This window comes from Passer montanus, unplaced genomic scaffold, assembly GCF_014805655.1.
Source record: "Passer montanus isolate IOZ18808 unplaced genomic scaffold, ASM1480565v1 scaffold35, whole genome shotgun sequence".
Lineage (NCBI taxonomy): Eukaryota > Metazoa > Chordata > Aves > Passeriformes > Passeridae > Passer > Passer montanus.
The window spans coordinates 8,344,968-8,364,574 of record NW_024368263.1 but is presented as its reverse complement, the minus strand read 5'-3'; the positions used below and the strand labels follow the sequence as shown (position 1 = coordinate 8,364,574).

Genomic DNA, 19,607 nt, shown 5'->3' with positions numbered 1-19,607 from the left:
TCACAGCTCAGCAAGATTAATGGTAATAACCATAAATCAGTGCCGGCACCAGGGTCAGACCCAGATTTATGGCCCTGGAGACAGGAATTCCTGTTCTTCATGGAACAAAGCCCCGCTCCTGCAGGGGCCTGGCAGCGTGCTGAGTGTTATTGTGGCTGCAGCGGGTGAGGAGGTGCCTGGGGAACGGGTCTGAAGCCCCGATGGGGCTGAGCTCACCCTGGCAGGGCAGCCTCTCCCTTTGCTCGCTCCAGCCGGCAGCGGGAAACACCTCCCTGAGGGGTGAGCCAGGATTGCTGCCTCCCACAGCACATTGATCCCGTCATCTCGGCTGAGAATGCCAGCCACGGAGCTGATTAATGCCGGGGTGGGCAAGAGCTGGGTTATTGTTCAGTCTCTCTTCAAGAGGTCGATGGGAAATTTGGCAGGAGCTCTCCAAATACGCAACGTGCACACAGGCGTTGTCCCCCCAAGGGCTGTGCAGGATTTCCACGTGAGTGTTACATTGCAGTGGAAATGCACACCGGGGCTGGGCATTGTCACGGGCACTTGTATCAATGCCTGTGGGAGAGTGCTCCCTCCGTCCCTGCCCTGGTGTGACCCGGCACTGCCGGGGCTGGCTCCAGGCTAATCTGCTCATGCTTTCGTTTCACCCTGATCCTTGCAGGTCCCTTGGCTCAGAGGTGCCGTGTGTGCTCAGGAGGCTGATCCAGAATTCCGGATGGATATTTCCTCCTGTGCAGATGGTGCAGGTCCTTGGGTGTTAATGCTCGGTAGCAGCCGTGACTGAGCTGCTTTCCCCCACCTAATGCAAGGCACTGTGCTAGCAGAAAGCACAGACATCTTTGAAGGATGTGTGATCCTGTTGGGAGCTCTGGGCTTGAGGAATTGCGGGATCAGGCCTGATGAGGTGGTGTGTTGTCAGGGAGGTGCTGCTGGGTCATCTCTGGGGTTAAAGGTTTTGTTGGGTTTTTTTGAGGTTTATTTTTGAGAACCCTAAAGCATTTGTTCTCATATTCCTGTGTCATTGAGTTCTGCCTTAGAGCTACCTGAGGGATGTGCTGCGTCCCCTTCACAGGGGTCGAGTGCTGATGCTCTGAGTGCTGTCGGAGGGACTGGGGCAGCAAGGGGTGGGTTAGGGTGGGAGCTGTAGACAGGAGCCGCTGTTTCCACAGCGGGGGCACCGGGAGCGGGGGGGGCCCGCCCGCTCCGCACGAACCGGGGGCGGCCGGTGGGGACGCGCCGCTCCCTCCGCGGCCGCTGGGTAGCGCTCGGGGCCGCGCCGTCTCCCCGCCTCCCCGGCTCGGGCTGCCAGCCCGCCCGCCGCGCATCGCCGGCGGCTCCGAGCGGGACCCTGCGCCGCCGCCCGCCGCTGCCGCACTTTCCCCCGTTCCCCGCCGGGGACGAATCCTCTCTCTGTCGCCCGGAGCCGCCTAGGAGGGGATGTCCCTCGGCAAGAGCTGAGCGTTAGGGAGGGGCCGCCCCCCGCCCCCAAACTTTTCGCTCGGCCCCGGAGCGGCGGGGACCCGGCCCCCATGGAGCCCGGGCGGGCAGGAGGGGCCGGGGGCGCGGCGCCCGGCGCTTCCCGTCCCCTTCCCTGACGCGGGGCGCAGCGCTCGGGGAGGGGCTCGGCTGCCGGCTCCGCTCCGGATTTGGTGGTCCCGGCTCCGCGCGTCCCTGGGGAAGCTGCCGATGGTGGGGAGCTGCCTGCGGACCGCCCCCAGCCCCACGAGGAGCCCTTCGCCCCGGCGCTTTTGCCTCCCCCTGAGCAGCGCTGCTGCGGGGATCCCTACGCCGGAGCCGCCCGGATTATAAAGTCGGGGAAGTTCTCCCCCCGCAACCCCCCGGCTTGTTTCGGCAGAGCCATGGCCTGGCTCCGGAGCTGGGGGCTGCTCTGCTTCGCCGTGCTCGCCCTGCCCGGCCCCCCGGGAGCCGGCGCCCAAGGTAAGGGGATGCGGGGGGCGGCGGGAGACGGGGGCACCCCGCGCTGCACCCCTCAGCCGAGCCTATTGCCACGCCGGGCTTGGGAGATCGGTGTGCCAGCCGGGGGATGGGAGCCAGGCGGCTCAGGAGCTCCTACCGGGGGAAGAGCGGCATCCGTGATATTCGCAAAGCCTCCCCGGAGCCAGGACTCGCGGCCCGCCGGTGCCGGGCGCAGCGCGGTGTCCGTGGTGGTTCAGGGGCACGAGCAGCGTGGCTCTGCCTCCCCCTTCCCCATCACTGCCCTCAGGCTGGGGATGGGGGGAACGTGTTGCTCTGAGCGTGAGGCAGAGTCTGTGCTGGAGCACCTCCGGGAGAGTCAGCAACCCCGAGCGGTGAGCGTCGCCCATTCCCCCCCTCCACGGGTACCCCCGTTGTGCCACAAAACCCGGGGTGCGAGTCTGGGGGATTCCCAGGGAGCAGCTCCTACCCTGATGTTGGTCCTGTCGACTTCCAGCCGCTGGTACGAACTGGCAGGGGCTGGGGGGGTCTGCACCCCCATCCCCTGTGGGTGCCTGGGGCTCCCACTGCACCCCAACAAGCCCTGGGGGCTGCAGGGCAGGGTGAGCCCCTCTCTGCTGCTCGCCCTGTGGGCTCGGGCACAGCACAGGCTGCTTTTGGCCGCTCCGCTAGCCCACAGGGATAGAAAAATAGTTTGTGGCCCTTTGGGGTGCAGCTGGGGCTCAGAGGGGCCGGGGGGGCCCTGTGGTCCCCTTCCTGGCCGTCAGGGTCCCTGCGGGCCCGGAGAGGAGGCTCCGGCTGGCAGGGCTGCAGCGTGGCCGCCTCTGTCCCTGCGCTTGGACTGAGCAGCTCCAGACGGGAAATGGGGGGGCACAGCCGAGCGCAGCAGCGCCGGGGGTCCTCACCCACGACATTTCTTGCCCTTGTTTGTGGCAGCAAGTGGAGCCAGAAGTCCCTGAGCGCTCCCGTGCTCCCGCTCCCCCTGAGCCTCCCCCAGCACTGCTATAATTTCTCAGTAATTAAGTTCAGAACATAACATCTAAAGCGGCAGTATATTATCCGGGCAGGCCCTGTGTGGGGAGCTCTGAAGGTCTCTTTGATTGATTCACTCCCTTGCCGAGTTTCTCTTCTCCTGGCTGGCGTCTCCGGCTGCCGGCTCCCCGGCGATCCGTTTGTTCCCTGCCCGCGGGACGGGCTCCTGCGGTGACCCAACCTCCTTCCCTTCATCCGCGGGGCTCCGGGGTCTCGCTGTGGGGTGGAAGATGTGCGGCTGCCTGTGCCCGGCGCTCCGGAGGGGTGGGGAGGGGGCTTCGCTCGGCTCTCCTGGCGCAGCAGCCGAGCTTTGCGGCTCTGGCTCTCTGCGGCGCGTGTCGCGTCCTCGCGGGCGCGGTGACATTGCTCGGTGCCCGGCGAGCCGGACGAGCCGGAGGGATCATTCCCAAAGCCTGGCACGTGCCCGCCTCCCCGGCCGCGGGTGGCACTGGGGACACGCCAGCAGGGTCACCTCCCGGCTGTGGCGGCCGTGGGGAGCCGGCGCTCTGCGCTGCGCGCCGCTGGGATGGACACGGAGCTGGGGACAGCCCGGCACGGGGCTCCTCCGGCTCCGGTTTGTCCCACTGCGGTGGGGCGGGCAGAGCTGGCAGTGAGGGGCAGCAGCGCTTTGTGCCAGGGCTATCGATTCTGGCAGCCAAGGGAAACGGGATCAATCGGGGAGGGAAGGGAAGAGAAGGAGGAGGCGACGCGCGAGACCTCCCCGGCCGGGGCGCAGGGGCTGCCCGGGCACGGGGCGAGGCACCTTCATACCTGTGCTTGCTGAAAAAAAGGCCCCTTGCTGCCCGTGAGAGACAGGATGGAAGTTTAATTACCGCCCGTCTGTGCTGTGTAATTATTAATTACCCGTGGCAAAAAATAACTTATTGATTAGGGACCTCGCGCTAATTACCCGGAGCCCAATGCGGAGCGGGGGGAAGGCTCAGCCGGCAGCGCTGCCCGGGCGGGAGCTGTCGCAGTGCGACCTGTGCCGGGCCCGGGGCTGTGCCAGGCTGGGGGCACGGGCAGCCCACCAGCAAAGGCCCCTTGGCTGATGAACCAGGCAATAAAGGGATCCCCCAGAGCTGGAGGGAGGCTGGGGTCCCCAGCCCCCTCCTGCTCAGTCTTTGTAGATTTTCAGACACCCAGGGGTGCAGTTTCCCCACACCCAGTGCTGGGGGCACAGCCCAGGACCCCCCGTGTGGGCACAGCACCTCTAATGGGATTGAGGAGGCTGCTGCCAGTCCCAGGAGGGATTTGGGCAGCTTAAGGTTCCAGACGGGATTTGGGGCAGGGGCCTGCCGTGGGCAGCTTCCACCAAAGAGGCTTATTGGAGGTGGCAGCAGGGGAGTTCCAGCATCTTCTGTGCCCGTGCGTGCAGCCTGGGCACGTCGGCACACCCGGTGCCCTGTGGGGCTGGGAGGGAGGGGGCAAGGACGAGCCCCTGCCCACCCTGGGGACGTGATGCTGGTGCCAGGCTCTCACCAGGGCTTTGGTGATGGGAGCTGCTGGCTGCTCTGTGCCGGTGGCATCAGGGCAGGAGGGGATGGCCCTGGCTCTTCTGTCCCTGCCAGCACCGTCGCATTCGCTGGTGGCCTCGTGCAAGGCACCGGCTCGGGAAGGAGAGTGGCTTTTAGGGGAGAGGAAGGGAAGATTAAAATTTGATGCTGCTTGGGAAGCCATTAGTGCCTGGGCACAGCGATGATGAAATTTTGATGACCTGATAACAGTGAGGGAGGGGGATACAGTCCTGTCCCAGGCAGGCTGTGTCACTGTGCCTGTCACTGCGCTGGTCCCCGAAGGTTTGGGGTGCCAGCTGAGGAGGAGAGCAGGCAGGATGGGAGCTGGGATGGAAATGGGAGCTCGTACCCTCCTCCACTGCAGCGCTGGTGGCAGGGAGAGCTGGCAGTGGCTGAGCAGCTCCTGCCCCGGTGCCATCCGGGGACCAGGGTGAGTGACAGCGTCAAGTGCTGCTCGTCCCTTAGTGACGGGGACCGGGCTGCGGTGGCATTTCCGCACAGGCAGGAGCTCCAGGAGAGCGGCAAGGAGGGAGCAGGAGGATGCTTGGCTGCTTGAGAACCTGGGAGAGCGCTGATAATTAAACCGCGAGGAGGGAGGCTGCCGGGTGCTGCGACGAGGGGTGACCCTGCCTCTGACACTCCACAAGCCGTGTCCTTGTCCCCAGCCTGTGCGTGTGGCTGAGGGATGAGCTCCAGCCACACTCACATCACCGTAGGCCCTACACAAGCTGCTTTGGGGTGTGTTGGTTGCAGCAGCAGCACAGGCAGTGCCTGGGGTGAAATGGCCCCGTGGGGCAGCGCCATGTGGGAGCAGAACCCGCTGGCTGGGTGGGTGGGTGGTGGAGGGTGCCCTCCCCTCGGAGCCCTCGTTACTGCCCCAAGCTCCTTAACGAGTGGCTGGCGTGTGGCTGGGTGAGAAACGGCCGGGGAGAAATATGCTGCTGTCAGTGGTGATGTGATTGTGCTAACGAAGGGCGAGCTGAGCCCCCGCGTGCCCGCGCTTGTGCCAGGGCTGGTGGCTCCACTGGGCCCTCGTGGCACTGGGCCTTGGCCTTCCAAAGCAGCCGAGGGGATCCGGCAGCCCTGGGGAGCTGGGGTGGCTCAGGGTGGGGGGCACTGGGGTGTCCTGGGAGCTTCTCTGCCAGTGCAGTGGAGTGTGGCACGGAGCTGCTGGAAAGGCCACGGTGCCAGGACCACTCAGGTGTGCTGGTGATGCCAGGGACCACTCTCATCCCCAGGCTGCTGCTCTGAGCTGGGGTTTCCCCCATCCCTGGGGATGGATCCAGCCTCAGGATGTGTTCCTATCACTGCCCAGCCAGCAGGCAGGAATGTGCTGGCAGCAGCTCCCTGCTGTGCTGGCCGTGCTTGGCATCCCTGCCACCCCCCTTGGCATCCCTCCCGCCCCCCTTGGCATCCCTCACACCCCGGGCATGCTGGCAATGCCACTGGCAGGGGCACTGCCCTCAGCACCCCCCATGGGTTTGGGGACCGGCTTTTGGGGTGCATTTCCCACCCCTGCTCCCAGCTTTGGGGCTGTGCCCTGCACCCCTCACCTTGCAGCCCCTCTCCCCAGCCTGGCTCCCAGCACCTGCCCGTGCCCCGGGCAGGCAGTGGCCCCCTTGGTGGCCCCCGCCCCTCGCCCCCAGCCCCGGGGGTGCAGGAATGCCTGCCTGGAAAGCCATGCCGGGCTCGGGTTGCCTGGGAACTGGGAAACCTGATCCCTGGGAACGGGGGCCGAGGGCAGGGGACATTCCCGGGCTGCAGCTGGTCCCCAGCCCCCTTTGTCTCTCTGCTCTGATGGGGCCCCCAGGAATGGAGACTTGGGGCGTGGGGGCTTGAGCAGGGCCATCCCTGGGGACACTGTGGATGCTCCGGGGTGTCACCTTCCCCTGTGGATCAGTGTCACCACCACGGCTGGGCGAGGGGACCAAGGCTGGCTTGGACAGGGCTTGGAGGAGCCTGGTCTGTGGAAGGGGTCCCTGCCCATGGCAGGGGTGGGACGAGAAGAGCTTTAAGCCCCTTCCAACCCAGCCCATTCCATGACTCTCTGAAGGCCCCAGGATCAGCTGCTGCTGCGTGCCAGCAGCTGGGCATCCGGGCTGGCCACGGGGATGGCACGGTGGCCATTCCAGGAATGCTGGAGTCCCCTGTGCTGAGCCACCCTCCCTCCCTGCCAGCCCTCATTGTCCCCACCGCCCACTCTGACACGTGGCAGCTCCTGAGCATTCCAGGAGCTTCCCTCCAGCCTGAGCAGCGCAGGGAAACTGAGGCACAGGGCAGGGTGGTGGTGGAGACAGTGGGAAGGGGACAGTGGGGCTGGCTGCTGTCCTGCTGCCTGGTGGCACTGGGTACAGCGGGGAGGGGACCCGGGCACACGTGAGCTGCTCCTTTGGCTCCCGTCCTCTCTCCCTGTCCGTGAGGAAGCCCCGGGTGCAGGGAAGCCTTGATGACTTTGGCCATTAGCAGAAGAAGCGGCTGAGCTAATTTTAGCCCTGGTAGCTAATTGCTTTCTGCACTGCTGGGTGAGCCCACAACCCACGAGCCCTCGGCTGTAACCTTGAGCCCTCCCAGCTCCGTGCCCGGCAGCACAGAGGTCCTGCCAGGGCAGGGAGCGAGATGGGGATTCTCCTGTGGGATCACTGGGCCCTGGAGGGCTTTCTCTGGGACATTGGGGTCTACAAAGCAGGGAGGGGTTGGGGTGCCTGGCAGGGTGGCCCTTGTGCCGTGTGTGGAATGGGGACAGGTAGTGTGGGAGGACTGTGGCTGTCAGGGGTGGCCGTGAGCTGGAGGGGGACTCCTTCAGCTTGATGAAGGGAAATGCTGGGTTTGGGCCCCGTTAACTGGGAATTGCTGGATCCAGAAGGCATTTCCCCAGGGCAAGAGTGAGGCTGGGGACACTCGTGCTCCCTGTTCCTGCTGCAGGGATGGAGCTCTTCCCGGGATGGCCTGGGGCACCTGTCCCTGTGTCCCCACCCTGCAGGGCCACCCCCCAGCACGTCCCAGCTCTTTGACTGGAACCTGGGGCAGTGCTGGGGGTTTGTGGGGACATTTGTGCTCCTTCCAGGAGCCCGTGTCCCCCTGCAGGCAGGAACAGCGCTGGGTGCCGGGGTGGCTGCCCCCACGGTCTCTGCAGGGTGGGACACTCGGTGCTTCCCCTCCTCTTCCTCCTCCTGGGCTTGTCAGGGGTCAGGCTCGGAGCTCGGAGGGAGCTGATGGGTCCTGCATGGACCTGGCATCCCCAGCTCCTGGCAGTCCGTGAAGGGCTGGGTGGGATGGAGCGGGATGTGGGCACGGTGACGGTCCGGGGCAGCGTGGGGATGGGAGGGACGGACGGAGGGACAGAGGGACGGACGGATGGATGGAGGGGGCTGGGACCGGCGGCCACAATAGCTCTGGTTTCAGCACCCCGCCTCCTGCATGCCCGAAAAACAGCTGATGGCCGTGACGGGGGATGAAATGGGATTAGCTGCTGCTCCCAAAGGCAGCGCGTCCTGCCGAGCCGGACAATGCTCCCGCTGTGCCCGCGTCCCACCAGCCCTGCCCGGGCCCGGCGCTGTCCCCTGCCCCGGCTGTGCCCGGGGGCACCTTCCCGGGGGTGCTGGAGGCCCGGGGTGGCGTGGGCTCCTCTCGGTGCTCTTCCAGCCCCGAGCAGCTCCAGGGCGGCTGTTGGGGCGGCAGGAGCTCGGAGCTGTCCCAGCCCGGCGAGCACCTGGAGCCCCGCAGTGACAGGAGAAGCGAAGCCCGTGGCACGAAGGGGTTTGGCAGGGTGGGCACCTCTGTCCTGCCCCCCCGGTCGGTGCGGGACCCGCGGGCTGTCCCGGGGCCGGGGCCACGCGCGGCCGCAGCTGCGGCGCTGCCGTGCTCGGTGGAGTGAACTGATGTTTATTTTGATAATGAGTTCTCAACGCATTCGCCAACTAATAAAATCAACTCATTAGGGTGGGATGTTCCACTCCGAGCTCTGCCGCCCTCGGGAGAGCCCTCCCCGCCGGCTGAGCACCTGGAAGCGCTCGGCACCCGGCCCCGGCGGGGAGGGAGAGGATGGGTGCCTTCATCGCCTCCTTGTCTCCGTTTTCCTGGCGAGCAGCGGGGATGCGCAGGGCGGTGGGAGCCGGACGCGTGCGGGGAGCAGGGCACGGAGCTGCCGGAGCCCTTGCCCGGGGGCGCCGGGGGAGTCTCGCTCGCTTGGCTTCTCCCCATAAGCTTCACGTCAGGCTGGAATCGCTGGCGCGGCGTTGGCTGGAAAAGCCCCTCTGGCTGGGAGAGCCACAAGTGTGTGAATAAATGCGGTGACCAGAGTTTGCTGCGCTGCCCTGGGAATTCAGGGCTGTCCGGGGGGGAATGCCAGGCTGCCTGTCCCTCCCCCACCCCGCCACCAGGGCTGGCTGGGGAGGAAAAGCTTTGGAAAAAAAAGCTTTTCCAAGGAAAACTCATGCTCGCCGTCATGCTACAGCTATTTCTGTTTCAAGTGAGCAATGCAACGACTAATTAATACTTAGGAAAAAGAAAGTCTGGGCAACACCCCAGTGCATGGGCGAGTGCCCGGGGCCCGCTGGCTCGGGGCCGTGCCGGGGAGGAGGACTCCGGCCAGCAGCGCCTTCCTCCCGCCTGGCACGGCCGGGGCAGCTGGCAGAGCGTTTTCCATCCCGCGGGGCTGGCCGCTCCATTGCGTCAGTGCCCCGGGAAGGGCTGAGCGGGGCTTTTCTTGTGGTTTCTCTCCTCTGTTTTTCTTCCCCCGCTTTTTTTGGGCTGGGCGACGCCGCCTCGTTGGGATTCTCGGGGCCAGGCTGGGACGCGGCTGTTGTGTGTCTGTCTGTCCGTCTGCTGAGCATCCTGCCAGGCGGGGGGGGGGTGGGACACGGGTGTCCCTGGCAGGAGGGACATCTCAGGTGCTGCTGTGGCTCCCGCAGGGCGAGGCCTGTGGTGGCTTTGCTTTCCCAGCCCTCAGGGCCGCTGGGAGCCCGGAGTTTGCGCAGCGCAGGGCTGTGCTGTCCTTCCAGGAATTCCTCGAGGATGCACTCAGCCGTTCCACGGGCCAAACCCAGCCCCGGGCTCGTGTGTCACTCCCTGGGGTGGGTGACTGGGGACAGGCTCCGGGATTTTGGGACCTCCGCCTCGCTTGGCAGCCGGGTGTGGAGCTGTTCCTGCCAAACCCGTGTGGGGGAACCCCGGGCTCGGCTGGGAAGGGCTGAAGTGCAGGACGGGGGATGCACTTTGACCCCTCTCCTGCCCGGGCAGGAGTTATGTCCGTCCATCCTTCCCTTCCTCCGTGTTCTGGAGCCTCTCCCGGGAAAATCAACCGCAGGATCCGGCCCCTCTAATAGCGTTGAGTCACTCTCCGGGTGTCCGTGACTCACAGCCGTGACCCAGATACGGCGGAGCTGCGGAATCGCGGCCTTCGCAGGGATTCTGCCGTCGGAAGGAGTTTGCTGGGCAAGGAAGGACTTCTGTCCAGAGCCTGGAGCTCCTTCAACATCCCCTGCTGGGGACGGGGCTGTGTCCTGCGCGGGGACAGGCTCGGCAGGACAATGTCTGTCTGTGCCACCCGCAGCAGGGCAGCCCTGGGGGTGTCCCCTGGGCTGGGTGGGCTCCTGTCCTTGTCTCCCCTGGGCTGGGTGGGCTCCTGTCCTTGTCCCCCTGGGCTGGGTGGGCTCCTGTCCTTGTCCCTCTGTGCTGGGTGGGTTCCTGTCCTTGTCTCCCATGGGCTCGGTGGGCTCCTGTCATTGTCCCCCTGGGCTGGGTGTGTTCCTGTCCCTTGTCCCCCTGGGCTGGGTGGGTTCCTGTCCCTTGTCCCCCTGGGCTGGGTGGGCTCCTGTCCCTTGTCCCCTCAGTGCTGGGGGAGCTCCTGTCCTTGTCCCTCTGTGCTGGGTGGGCTCCTGTCCCTTGTCTCCCCTGGGCTCGGTGGGCTCCTGTCCCTTGTCCCCCTGGGCTGGGTGGGTTCCTGTCCCTTGTCCCCCCTGGGATGGATGGGCTCCCGTCCCTCGTCCCTCCCAGCTCCTGGCAGCTCCACCGTTGGTGTTCGGAGCTCCGTGCCCCGGGGCCGGGGCTGGGCTCGCGCTCCGGGGTCGGCGGGGGCTGCCCGGTGCCTCGGAGCACAAAGCTCCTCTTGTCGCCCCCGGGCTGGGGCTGGGAGGCACAAGGCGGCCGTGTGTGTGTGAGTGTGACTGTTTGGGGTTTCCCGGAGGGAAATGTTGGTTTTTCCAGCGGCAGGGATGGGCAGGCACACAGCCCGCTCTGTTCCCAGCCGTGGGGCTGAATGAATCCCTGTTTCCCGGCCAGGCTGGTGTTTCTCCCTTGGCTCTGGGAGCAGTTCGAGCCTCACCTTACCCACGTTGGCACCGGGGTGCACCTGGCTGTGTCCCCAGCGCCACAGGGACGGGGACTGAGGGCTGTCCCGGGCTCTGGTCCATGGGAAGCCTGAGGGGATGGTGCTGGCACGGCCCTGGCTCTGCTGCAGAGGGCAGAGGAGGGTTTGTCACCAGGTTTGGGACCTCTGATGGCCGGGGACGTGGGCTGGGAGCTGCTGAGGTGTTGGGGAAAGGATTGCCAGGATGAGACTGCAGGGGAAGGGGCTTCATCTCCAGCACTGCTGCTGGGAGAAGGGAGATCCTGAGCCTTTTCCCAGCACCCCTGGCCCTGGGGGAGCCCCTCCCCACATCCCCCATCCCTGGAGGGGCTCACCCGGGCATGGTGAGCTGCCCGTGGCCCCCTGAGCCCGCCAAGAGCCCCGGCTGTGGAAGAGGAGCTTGTTATGGAGCCATCCTGCTTTTAATTAACAAATTAAAATCCTAGTTAACAATCCAGCCCCAGGGCTGTTGGAGGCTGGGAGAAACTGGAGCGTTTGTTATGGAAACAGCAGTTAATTAACAAATAAATAAATAAGTATGGGCCTGGAGACAGATGTGGGAGGAGGAAGGGGAGATGGCAGAGTGGTCGGGGTGTCCCACTGGCTTGGCCTGGTGGGATGCAGCGAGGTAGGAGGACATCCATCCATCCATCCATCCATCCATCCATCCATCCATCCATCCATCCATCATCCATCCATCCATCATCCATCCCTTTGTCCTGGGGGCTGCCATGTTCCACGTGTGCACTGCCAGCTCCGTTCAGAGCCACTGAGAGCAGGGGGCTCTTGCTGGCAGTGCCAGGACAGGTCTGGCCACGTTCCACCCTCCAGGGCCACCTTGGCAGGCTTGGGGCTCCTGGTCTCTGCCTGGCTTTTCCTGAGCACTGCCAGCCCCAGGAATCACCCCCGCAGCCCCTACCCCCACCCTGGGACAGGAGGTGCCAGCCCAGATCTCCAGCAGGGATGGATGAGGGGTGACACCGGCAGAGCGGCCGTGCAGCCCGCAGGGGACACCAGCGCCACGCTGGGGACCGCAGGAGGAGGGGACAGCGCCGGGGCATCGCTCGGGGGCTGCTCCTGCACCCAGGCAGGGCCTGCCGTGCCCCCCACGGTGTCACCAGGGCTGTGGGGAGGATCTGGGAGCGCTGGCAGCTGCCGGGGGGGTGCTGAGGCCGGGCCGTGGCCTGCAGTGGTCAGCTCGGATCAGCCACAGGGATGTCACCGAGGGCCCCGGGCGGCGGCTGCTGCCAGCGGCGATTATCACCACGGGTGGCTGCTGGGCACCAGGGCCCTGCGGGGGTTTGGGGTCACTGGGCTGCTCCCTGAGGAGCTGCGGGGTCACCTGGAGGTCTCACTGCCAGTGCCACGGGCGATGAGAGCCAGTGCCACGGGCAGGTCTGGCTGTGGGATGTGACCCAGTGCCATGGGCAGGGGGACTGTGGGATGTGACCCAGTGCCACAGGTTGGGGTGGCTGTGGGATGTGACCCAGTGCCACAGGTTGGGGTGGCTGTGGGATGTGGCTCAGTGCCACGGGCAGGTCTGGCTGTGGGATGTGACCCAGTGCCACAGGTTGGGATGGCTGTGGGATGTGACCCAGTGCCACGGGCAGGGCTGGCTGTGGGATGTGACCCAGTGCCATGGGCAGGTCTGGCTGTGGGATGTGGCTCAGTGCCATGGGCAGGGGGACTGTGGGATGTGACCCAGTGCCACAGGTTGGGGTGTTCGTGGGGACCAAAGTGGGGACGTGACCCGGTGCCTGTGTGAGGACGTGGGTGGCTGAGGGGTCACTGTGGGGACATGACCCCTCTGCCAGCCCACACCGGGGCCCTGCAGGGTTTTTGTGGGGTGAGGAGGGGGAGAGCCCACGCCCCTCCTGCAGCTTCACCTCTCCAAGGGCTTAGGGGAAGGAAATCAGTTTAAGCTGCAGCTCTGCAAATCCTGCGGTGTCACACGGGCGGGAGCCGTGCTCTGCTGAGCAGCTCCTCCAGGTTTCCTCTCCCTCAGCCTCCCCCTTAATCCAGTTAGCACACCTCAGCAATCGGCTTAGGGCATGTAGGGAACCCCAAATCCCCTCCGAGGGAGCGGCCCAGCAGCGCTGGAGCTCTGGGCTCAGCCCAGCTCCTCTCCGGGGAGGTGAGGCCAGCTCCAGCTCCCCTCCTTTGCCAGCCCTCCTGGGGTCCTGGGCACACATCCTTGCACCCTCTATGGGAGGTGTCCCCACATCCTCAGAGCTACCCACGGCCCAAAAATCCTTTTTCCATGTCAGTGAGCTGCCCAAGCAGCTGCACAAGTGCACGGGGGGCTGGATGGAGATGAGCTGGGACAGCTGTGACCTGAGCCAGGGACAGCGTGCCCATGGCCAGCAGCCCTCGTGCTGCCCGTGCCCCCTCCCCACAGCACAGCAGCAGCTCCCAGAGCCGTGAGCAGCCCGGCAGCTCCGAGAGGCACCAGGGCAGGGACGGGCGTGCTCCGGCAGCAAGGTCACCGCAGGGCAGTGCTGGTGGCAGGCGGCTGGAGGGCACCGGGTGCCAGCCTTGGAGCCCCCCAGCTCTTCCCTGTCGTGGGCAGGACGGGCACAGCACCTGGCACTGCTCCGGGCTCTGCTGCTGGAGGGATGTGGCCGCTGTGAGATGCTCCTGCAGCGCTTCCCGGCTCCACAAGGGCGGTTTTATCCCTGTGGTCCCGGTGGGATGGGAGCCGGGGGAGAGGACGCTGTCCAGGCCGCTGTGCCTCGGCTGAACCCCCCCCAGATCCTTTTGGTGGGGCTCCCCCTGCAGCCCCCGCTGCCTCCTGGGCCGTGGTGCTGCGGGAGGGCCCAGCCCGAGCCCCCCGTGCCCGTCTCAGCCCACCAGGAGGGCAGAGGTAAGAAGGAAAATCATGTCCAGGGCTGTTTTCCACACGGCAGAGGGCTGGAACAGCCCCAGAAGCTGCAGGACACCATGTCCAGGTCCCCCTCTGTCCCTGCTCTCTGGGAATGCTGCGGGGCTGGGGATCCCACACCTCAGAGGAAGGGCTGGGGCTTGGGTGGGGAGAAGGAAAACCTGCTGGGACGGGGATGGGGACCCGGGATGGGGGAATGGAAACACGATGTTCTCCAATATTCTGCTGGAACCAGGGCACCGTGAGCTCTCTGGTCCAGGAACTGACCCCCCAAAAACCACACCGTGTCCCTGCCTCCCTCCCACCCCCAGCTCCGGCAGCAGAACTCCCCCCACGGCTCCCTCGCCGCCTCGGAGCGCCGAACCCCTCCTCAATAATTCAGGACGCCGAGTGCCGTCCGCAGGGGCTGCGGATAAACGCGGTAAATGGCTGAGAAATGGAGCGTGTCCTCGGGGAGCCCCTCCGCGCCGGGGGCCGGGCCCCTGCCCGCCCTGCCGGCCCCGGTGGCCGCTCCGAGCCCGCACAGGTACGGGCACCGCGGAGCAGGGAGGGAGAGGAGCTGCCGAGGCCACTGGAGCGTTGGGAATTGCATTTCATGGCTGGGCAGGCTGGGATACCCACCCGGCCCCGCGCGCCGGGCGCTCGCAGAGGAGATAAGATTTGATTAAGAAGGCTGCTATTAATTTATGGCAAGTACACTCACGGCAGTGGAGAGGTTGCTTTTAATTAATAGCCAGAAGGAGAGTTTTAAAGCTCTTGGTCTCAGTGGGGGGAGAAGGGAGGGAGGGGAAAGCAGGGAAGGAAGGGAACAAAGTAAGTTGGGAGGATTAATGGTCACATCTGCAATTATAAGTCTTTTTCTTAGTAAAAAGGGCAAAAAAACCCAGATCAAAAGACACGCCGTGGGTGGGGGTGTGTGGGGCAGCCGGGCTGGTCCCTGGGGATGAGATGGGTGCGACTGTGCCGGGTGCCTTTGGCACTGCTCCATCCCAGCCTGGGGGACAGCAGGGGACAGCTGGGTGTCCCCGTGGCTGCTGGGCTCAGCACCAGGGGCCAGTGCTGGGAGGGAATCTCATGGAAGAAATGATTTACTGTGAGGGTGGGCAAGCCCTGGCTGTGCCCGCTCCAGCCCTGGCAGTGCCCAAGGCCAGGCTTGGAGCACCCTGGGATAATGAAAGCTGTCCCTGCCATGGCAGAGGTGGAACTGGATGGATTCTAAGGCCTTCCCCCGCCCAAACCACCCAGGCTTTGGGTGACTCTGTGGTTTTGGCTGTGGTGGTGCTGGCAGGAGGAGGATGGAGCCGTCCTGCCCTGCTGGATCCCCTCGGAGGCTTCAGGGTGTGGCTCAGGTGCTCTGCACCTGCCCAGGTGTGGGGAGGAGGGCGAGCAGGGCTCAGCCAAGGTGCCCAAGCCACGCTGACTCATCCTTGGCTCCATCCTGGCACCCCCAGCCGGGCCTGTCCCCTCGGTCCCGCCTGGCAGCTCCGTCGCGCTCGGCGCTCCCCAGGTGCCGGCGGCGCTCGGCATTTCAATTCCGTGTTTGCTTTTTATTAAGGGGATGGAGCCGTGTCTCAGGAATACTAATGGCTCTGCCAGCTCTGGAGAGAGCCTCCAACCCCCTGCACCTGCCACCCGCCACCGGGGACCCCGGGAGGGCCCCCAGGGACACCGGGAGCACCCCGGGCGTGGCGGTGGCTCCGTGCCCTTGGGGACACGAGGGCCATCGAATCGACCTGGTGGCTGTAGCAGCATCCACTGAGAGATTGATGCTTCCCCACCTCACCTGGCACCTGGCAGGCCGGGAATGGGACATAGCCAAGGGGTGGGGTGAGTGTGGGCAGAGATTCTCTTGTCCCCAGGGCCACCACGTCCCTGTCACCCCCGGGATGGCCATGAGGGATCCCCTGGGGCCACCTCTCCTTGTGCCACCTGAGGCTGTGACCCCAGCGGGGTGCTCGGGGACACTCTGGTCCCCATGGGTGCAGTTTCTGGGGGCCGTGGGTGGCGTTCCCCCCTGCCCAGCCCCCCCAGCTGCGGCGGCGCCGGGGAAGCGCGCGGCGAATATGTTCCACAAATGAATAATAAAAACAAAGGAAAATTACCCTCTTATTGAAACTCGTTTTATGAATAAAACAATTATTCTGGTAATTGAAAAAATGTGTCGTTAAATTAAATGCAGTGGTTCCTATTAAAATTTTAGTGGATTTCTTCTTCTCCTCTGTTTCTTTTTCCCCCTTTTTCCTTGCCTCCCTCCCTCCTGCCTCCGCTGGCGGCTAAAGGCTGGTAATTATAGCGGAGGGTTTCGCTTTCTCTTTATTGTTTTTTAATCTCTTCGTGCTGCGGAGCCAGCGAGAGCCTGATGCCAGAGAGATTTAGCTCCATCTCCCCGTGCAGGGGGGGCCGTGGTGGGAGCTGCTTGGTGGCACTGCCAGGTGGCCATGCCACTGCTCCTGCAGGGTTGGCACCTTCCTTGCTGGGCTGGCACCCTCCTTTCCAGGCTGCCATGCTCCTTTTTGGGTGGTGGTGCCCTGGGGGGGCCCTGTGGGGGCAGCAGGGACATGGCTCTGTCCCCTCTCTGTGGTGCAGGGGTGTGGGCAGTGCAGCGGGCACTCCCAGGGCTGCATCCTGGTGGCACCAAAGAAGGTTCTTGGGAAGGAGGAGGAGGATGGAGCTGTTTTCCCGAGGCAGGTGCTGGTCCCTGGTGTTGGCCGGGCCCTGCTGGGTTCCTGGAGCCTGCAGGTGAAGGTGGGCTGGCTCCAGGACATCCCCCAGCTCCTGGTGGGCATCGGCTCCGTTGAGATTCCTTGGTTGTGATCAGCAGGAATGGGCTGGTCACCCTGCAGTGGGTGAGCTGGGCACGGGAGGCACTTGGTGTCACCCCTGTCCCCAGGGGGACTGAACACAAGCAGACATGGGGACTGTGTTGTCCCCTGGGTGGTGGCACCAGGTAGGAGGGGACCTGGCTGTCCCACAAGCCGCTGGTGCTTCGGGGGGACCCGAGGAATTGGGTCTCCTGCCCCCATCCCCATCTTGGCTCCGAGAGGGGGCTGCACCCTCCGTCCCCAGCGCCCCCCTGGAGCAGCTGCCAGCAGAGCCGTGTCCTTGGCACCGTTCCGGGATTCCTCCCGGCTTAGAGCTCCCCGTCCCTTCCCATCAGGAGGGATTTGAAGGCGGAGAGAGGGGAGCTTAGTGGCCAGCTCGCCCATTAGGGCCGGGAATTAGGGTCCATTAGGGCTCTGGGGGAGCCCTGCCCTACATCCGCCGCCCCGGCTCTGAAGCCCCGCCGGCCCCGGTGAAACCGAAGCGCGGGGGCCGAGACTGCGATCCCATTAGGCGGGATTAGTGCCGTGCCAGGGCCTGGCATTACACTGTCATCGGCGGGGGAGGGAGGGAGCCGGGACTGTGCCCATCCCTGTCCCCATCCCTGTCCCCTTTCCCGGCTGCCAGCCCTTGGGATCCCATCCGTCCCCGCCGGCAGCTCGGCTCAGCCCCGAGGGCACGGTGGGGACAGAGGGGTTTGGTGGCACCTTTCTTTGAGGAGGGGGCGCTGCTGGCGTGGCAGGGGTGGCACAGGAGCTGCGCGGTGTCCCGTGCCGCCGGCAGATGTGCAGATGTTCCCGGAGACGCCCCTCGCTGCCGCCTGTGTTTGGAAAGTGATGAATTTCTGCACCAACTAATTAGCCTCTAATTAGCAAGCGGAGTGTAAACAGTCACAACAGATGGGGGAGAGGCGGAATGAGCAGTAATGACCCTTCGTTTGGGGGGACGTGGCTGTCATCCAGCGGGAACCCCCCCGGGCGCGGGGCCGGGGGATGGCAGCTCCGGTCCGTGCCAGCTCCGTGGTGGCATGGTGAGAGCTCCATGGACCTGGATTTGGTGCTGCCAGGGCCTGCCAGGGGTGGTGGTGTCCCCAGAGAGCAGAGCTGGGTTGGCTGGTGCAGCTGGAGAGGGAAACTGAGGCTGGGGGGCTGCAGGTGATGAGGACAGCCCTGCTCAGCACTGGGGCCCCCCACTCTTCTCCCCTCCAAGAGCTGGTGTGGGCACCCCTGGGAACACCAGGAACACCTGATTGTCCCTGGAGGCCTCTCTGGAGACCTGGAATTAAGGAGCCACCTTCCCCTCCCGGGATCCCTCCTCTCCTCCAGCCCCCTGGCACTGGCTTGGGCTCCCAGGAGGATGAGGAGGATTCCCCTCGAGCTCGGTGCCACCTTCACCCCTGGCAGGGGACCCGCAGGACCCCCACCCCGCTGTCCCCGGCCGTGCTTGGGCTGGGTTTGCTTGCCGGGGGCACGGGAGGGGCCGGGCGCTGTGCCCTTGGAGCACCACGGAGCGATCCGAGCGGAATTAGGAGCCGCCTCTCCTCCTCTGCGCCGTTTTTCACCCCTTAATGCAGAACAGATGGCTCGGGCGCTTCAAAGCGTGATGAGCCTTAGCTGCTTAAAATCAAATTAGGATGGATGCAAGCGGCGGGCGGGCCCAGGGGAAGGTGCACCAGCGGCACCCTGATCCCAAATGCTTCCAGGACACCTCCCAGGAGCCTCCCAGGCACTGGCTGCTGGCTGGGTGCTCTGGGCATGCCAAGTCAGTCCCACTGTGCCCTCGGAGTGCTCGGCTGGGCCCTGGCAGCACAGCCTGGGGGTCTGGAGGGATCAGAATTCCAGCACAGCCTGGGGGTCCTGAGGGGTCAGAATTCCAGCACAGCCTGGGGGTCCTGAGGGGCCAGCATTCCCTGGGGATCAGCATTCCCTGGGGACCAGCATTCCCTGAGACCAGCCCGCTGTGCCGTGCTTGGATGCTCCCTGCAGCTGCGTTGTGCCCAGTGGGTGCCAGTCTGGGGCATGGCTCGTTTGCTGGTTTCATGCAGGAGGTGTTTGGATGCAGAGCTGCCATCTGGCTGTGCCACGTCCCCATCTGGGCACTGCCATAATCCCAAGGTCTCCAGGGGGGCGTGGGCGATGCCCCGGCCTTGCAGGTCAAGCTCTGCCGTGGTGGGGACATGTGGCGTGCACAGGTGGCACAGATCCTGCTCTGGGAAGTTCCTGTGAGCCCTGTGGCACCTGTGTCCCCAAGCCTGGGACACCCTGAGGGTGGCAGGGCTGCCCTGAGCTCCCCAGGCCAGGGAACAGCGGGGCCATGGGTCGGGCTCTCAGCAGTGGTGCCAAACCCACAGCCAGGGCACCGAGCTGCCACGGGCACCACTCTGCCCCTGTGCCACCCGGGCTGTGCTGGGCTGCCGTGCCCTGATGCCCCAAAGCCTGAATCCATCCTGATCTGAGGCACCAGGAGGAGTGAGGGCTGCCCCTTCCAGCTGGTGCTGCTGAAGGTCAGAGAGGAAGATTAAATTAACGAGCCACAAGCTGCTCCTTCCCTGCCTGATGACTCTCCTGGCACCCAGCACCACCGTGCCCTGCCCTTTGCCAGGCAGGACGGTGTAAATCCACTGGGCATTCCCATGTGGGTGTGCAGGAGCCAGGACCGAGGAGAGGGACCCCAGTGCAGCCCTGGGGGTGTCTCTGGGTGCCTCTGGCTCCCACAAACTCCTGTCACACCCCACGGTGGTGGGCACTGCCTTGGTGCTGCTCACAGGGATCCACGGCAGGAATTCAGCTTGAGCAGGCAAGAAAGCAAAGCCCTACCCCAAAGAAAAAACCCAGAGCTGTGATTGAACGTGCACTTGAAAGCTGCTGGGGAATATGAATGTGCCTTTGAAGTAAAAGGGCTTCCATTTGTTAAGCAGAAAATGGAGCTGTGTGGTTCGATTTATAGTTTTACTTAGCAAATAAAACAGGAGAGGAGTAAGTGGTTCTGCCTCGCTCGGCTCGCAGCCCCTCCGCCCCTTCACCCCCCGAGTTAAAAGCTCCGAGTGCTACAAAGGCAGCCGGGAATAAAGCAA

The 19,607-nt window shown here is 64.9% G+C and overlaps 1 protein-coding gene across 1 annotated transcript in view; it reads left to right on the top strand.

Annotated features, from left to right (window-relative positions):
• Window positions 1–1,381: 1,381 nt before the first annotated feature.
• Window positions 1,382–19,607, top strand: part of SDK2 (sidekick cell adhesion molecule 2) — a 46,001-nt gene continuing 27,775 nt past the window's right edge. The window contains exon 1 of the mRNA XM_039716465.1: window positions 1,382–1,941. Coding sequence (XP_039572399.1) covers window positions 1,863–1,941 — 79 coding nt within the window. The 5' untranslated portion in view covers window positions 1,382–1,862. The remainder of the gene's footprint in view (window positions 1,942–19,607) is intronic.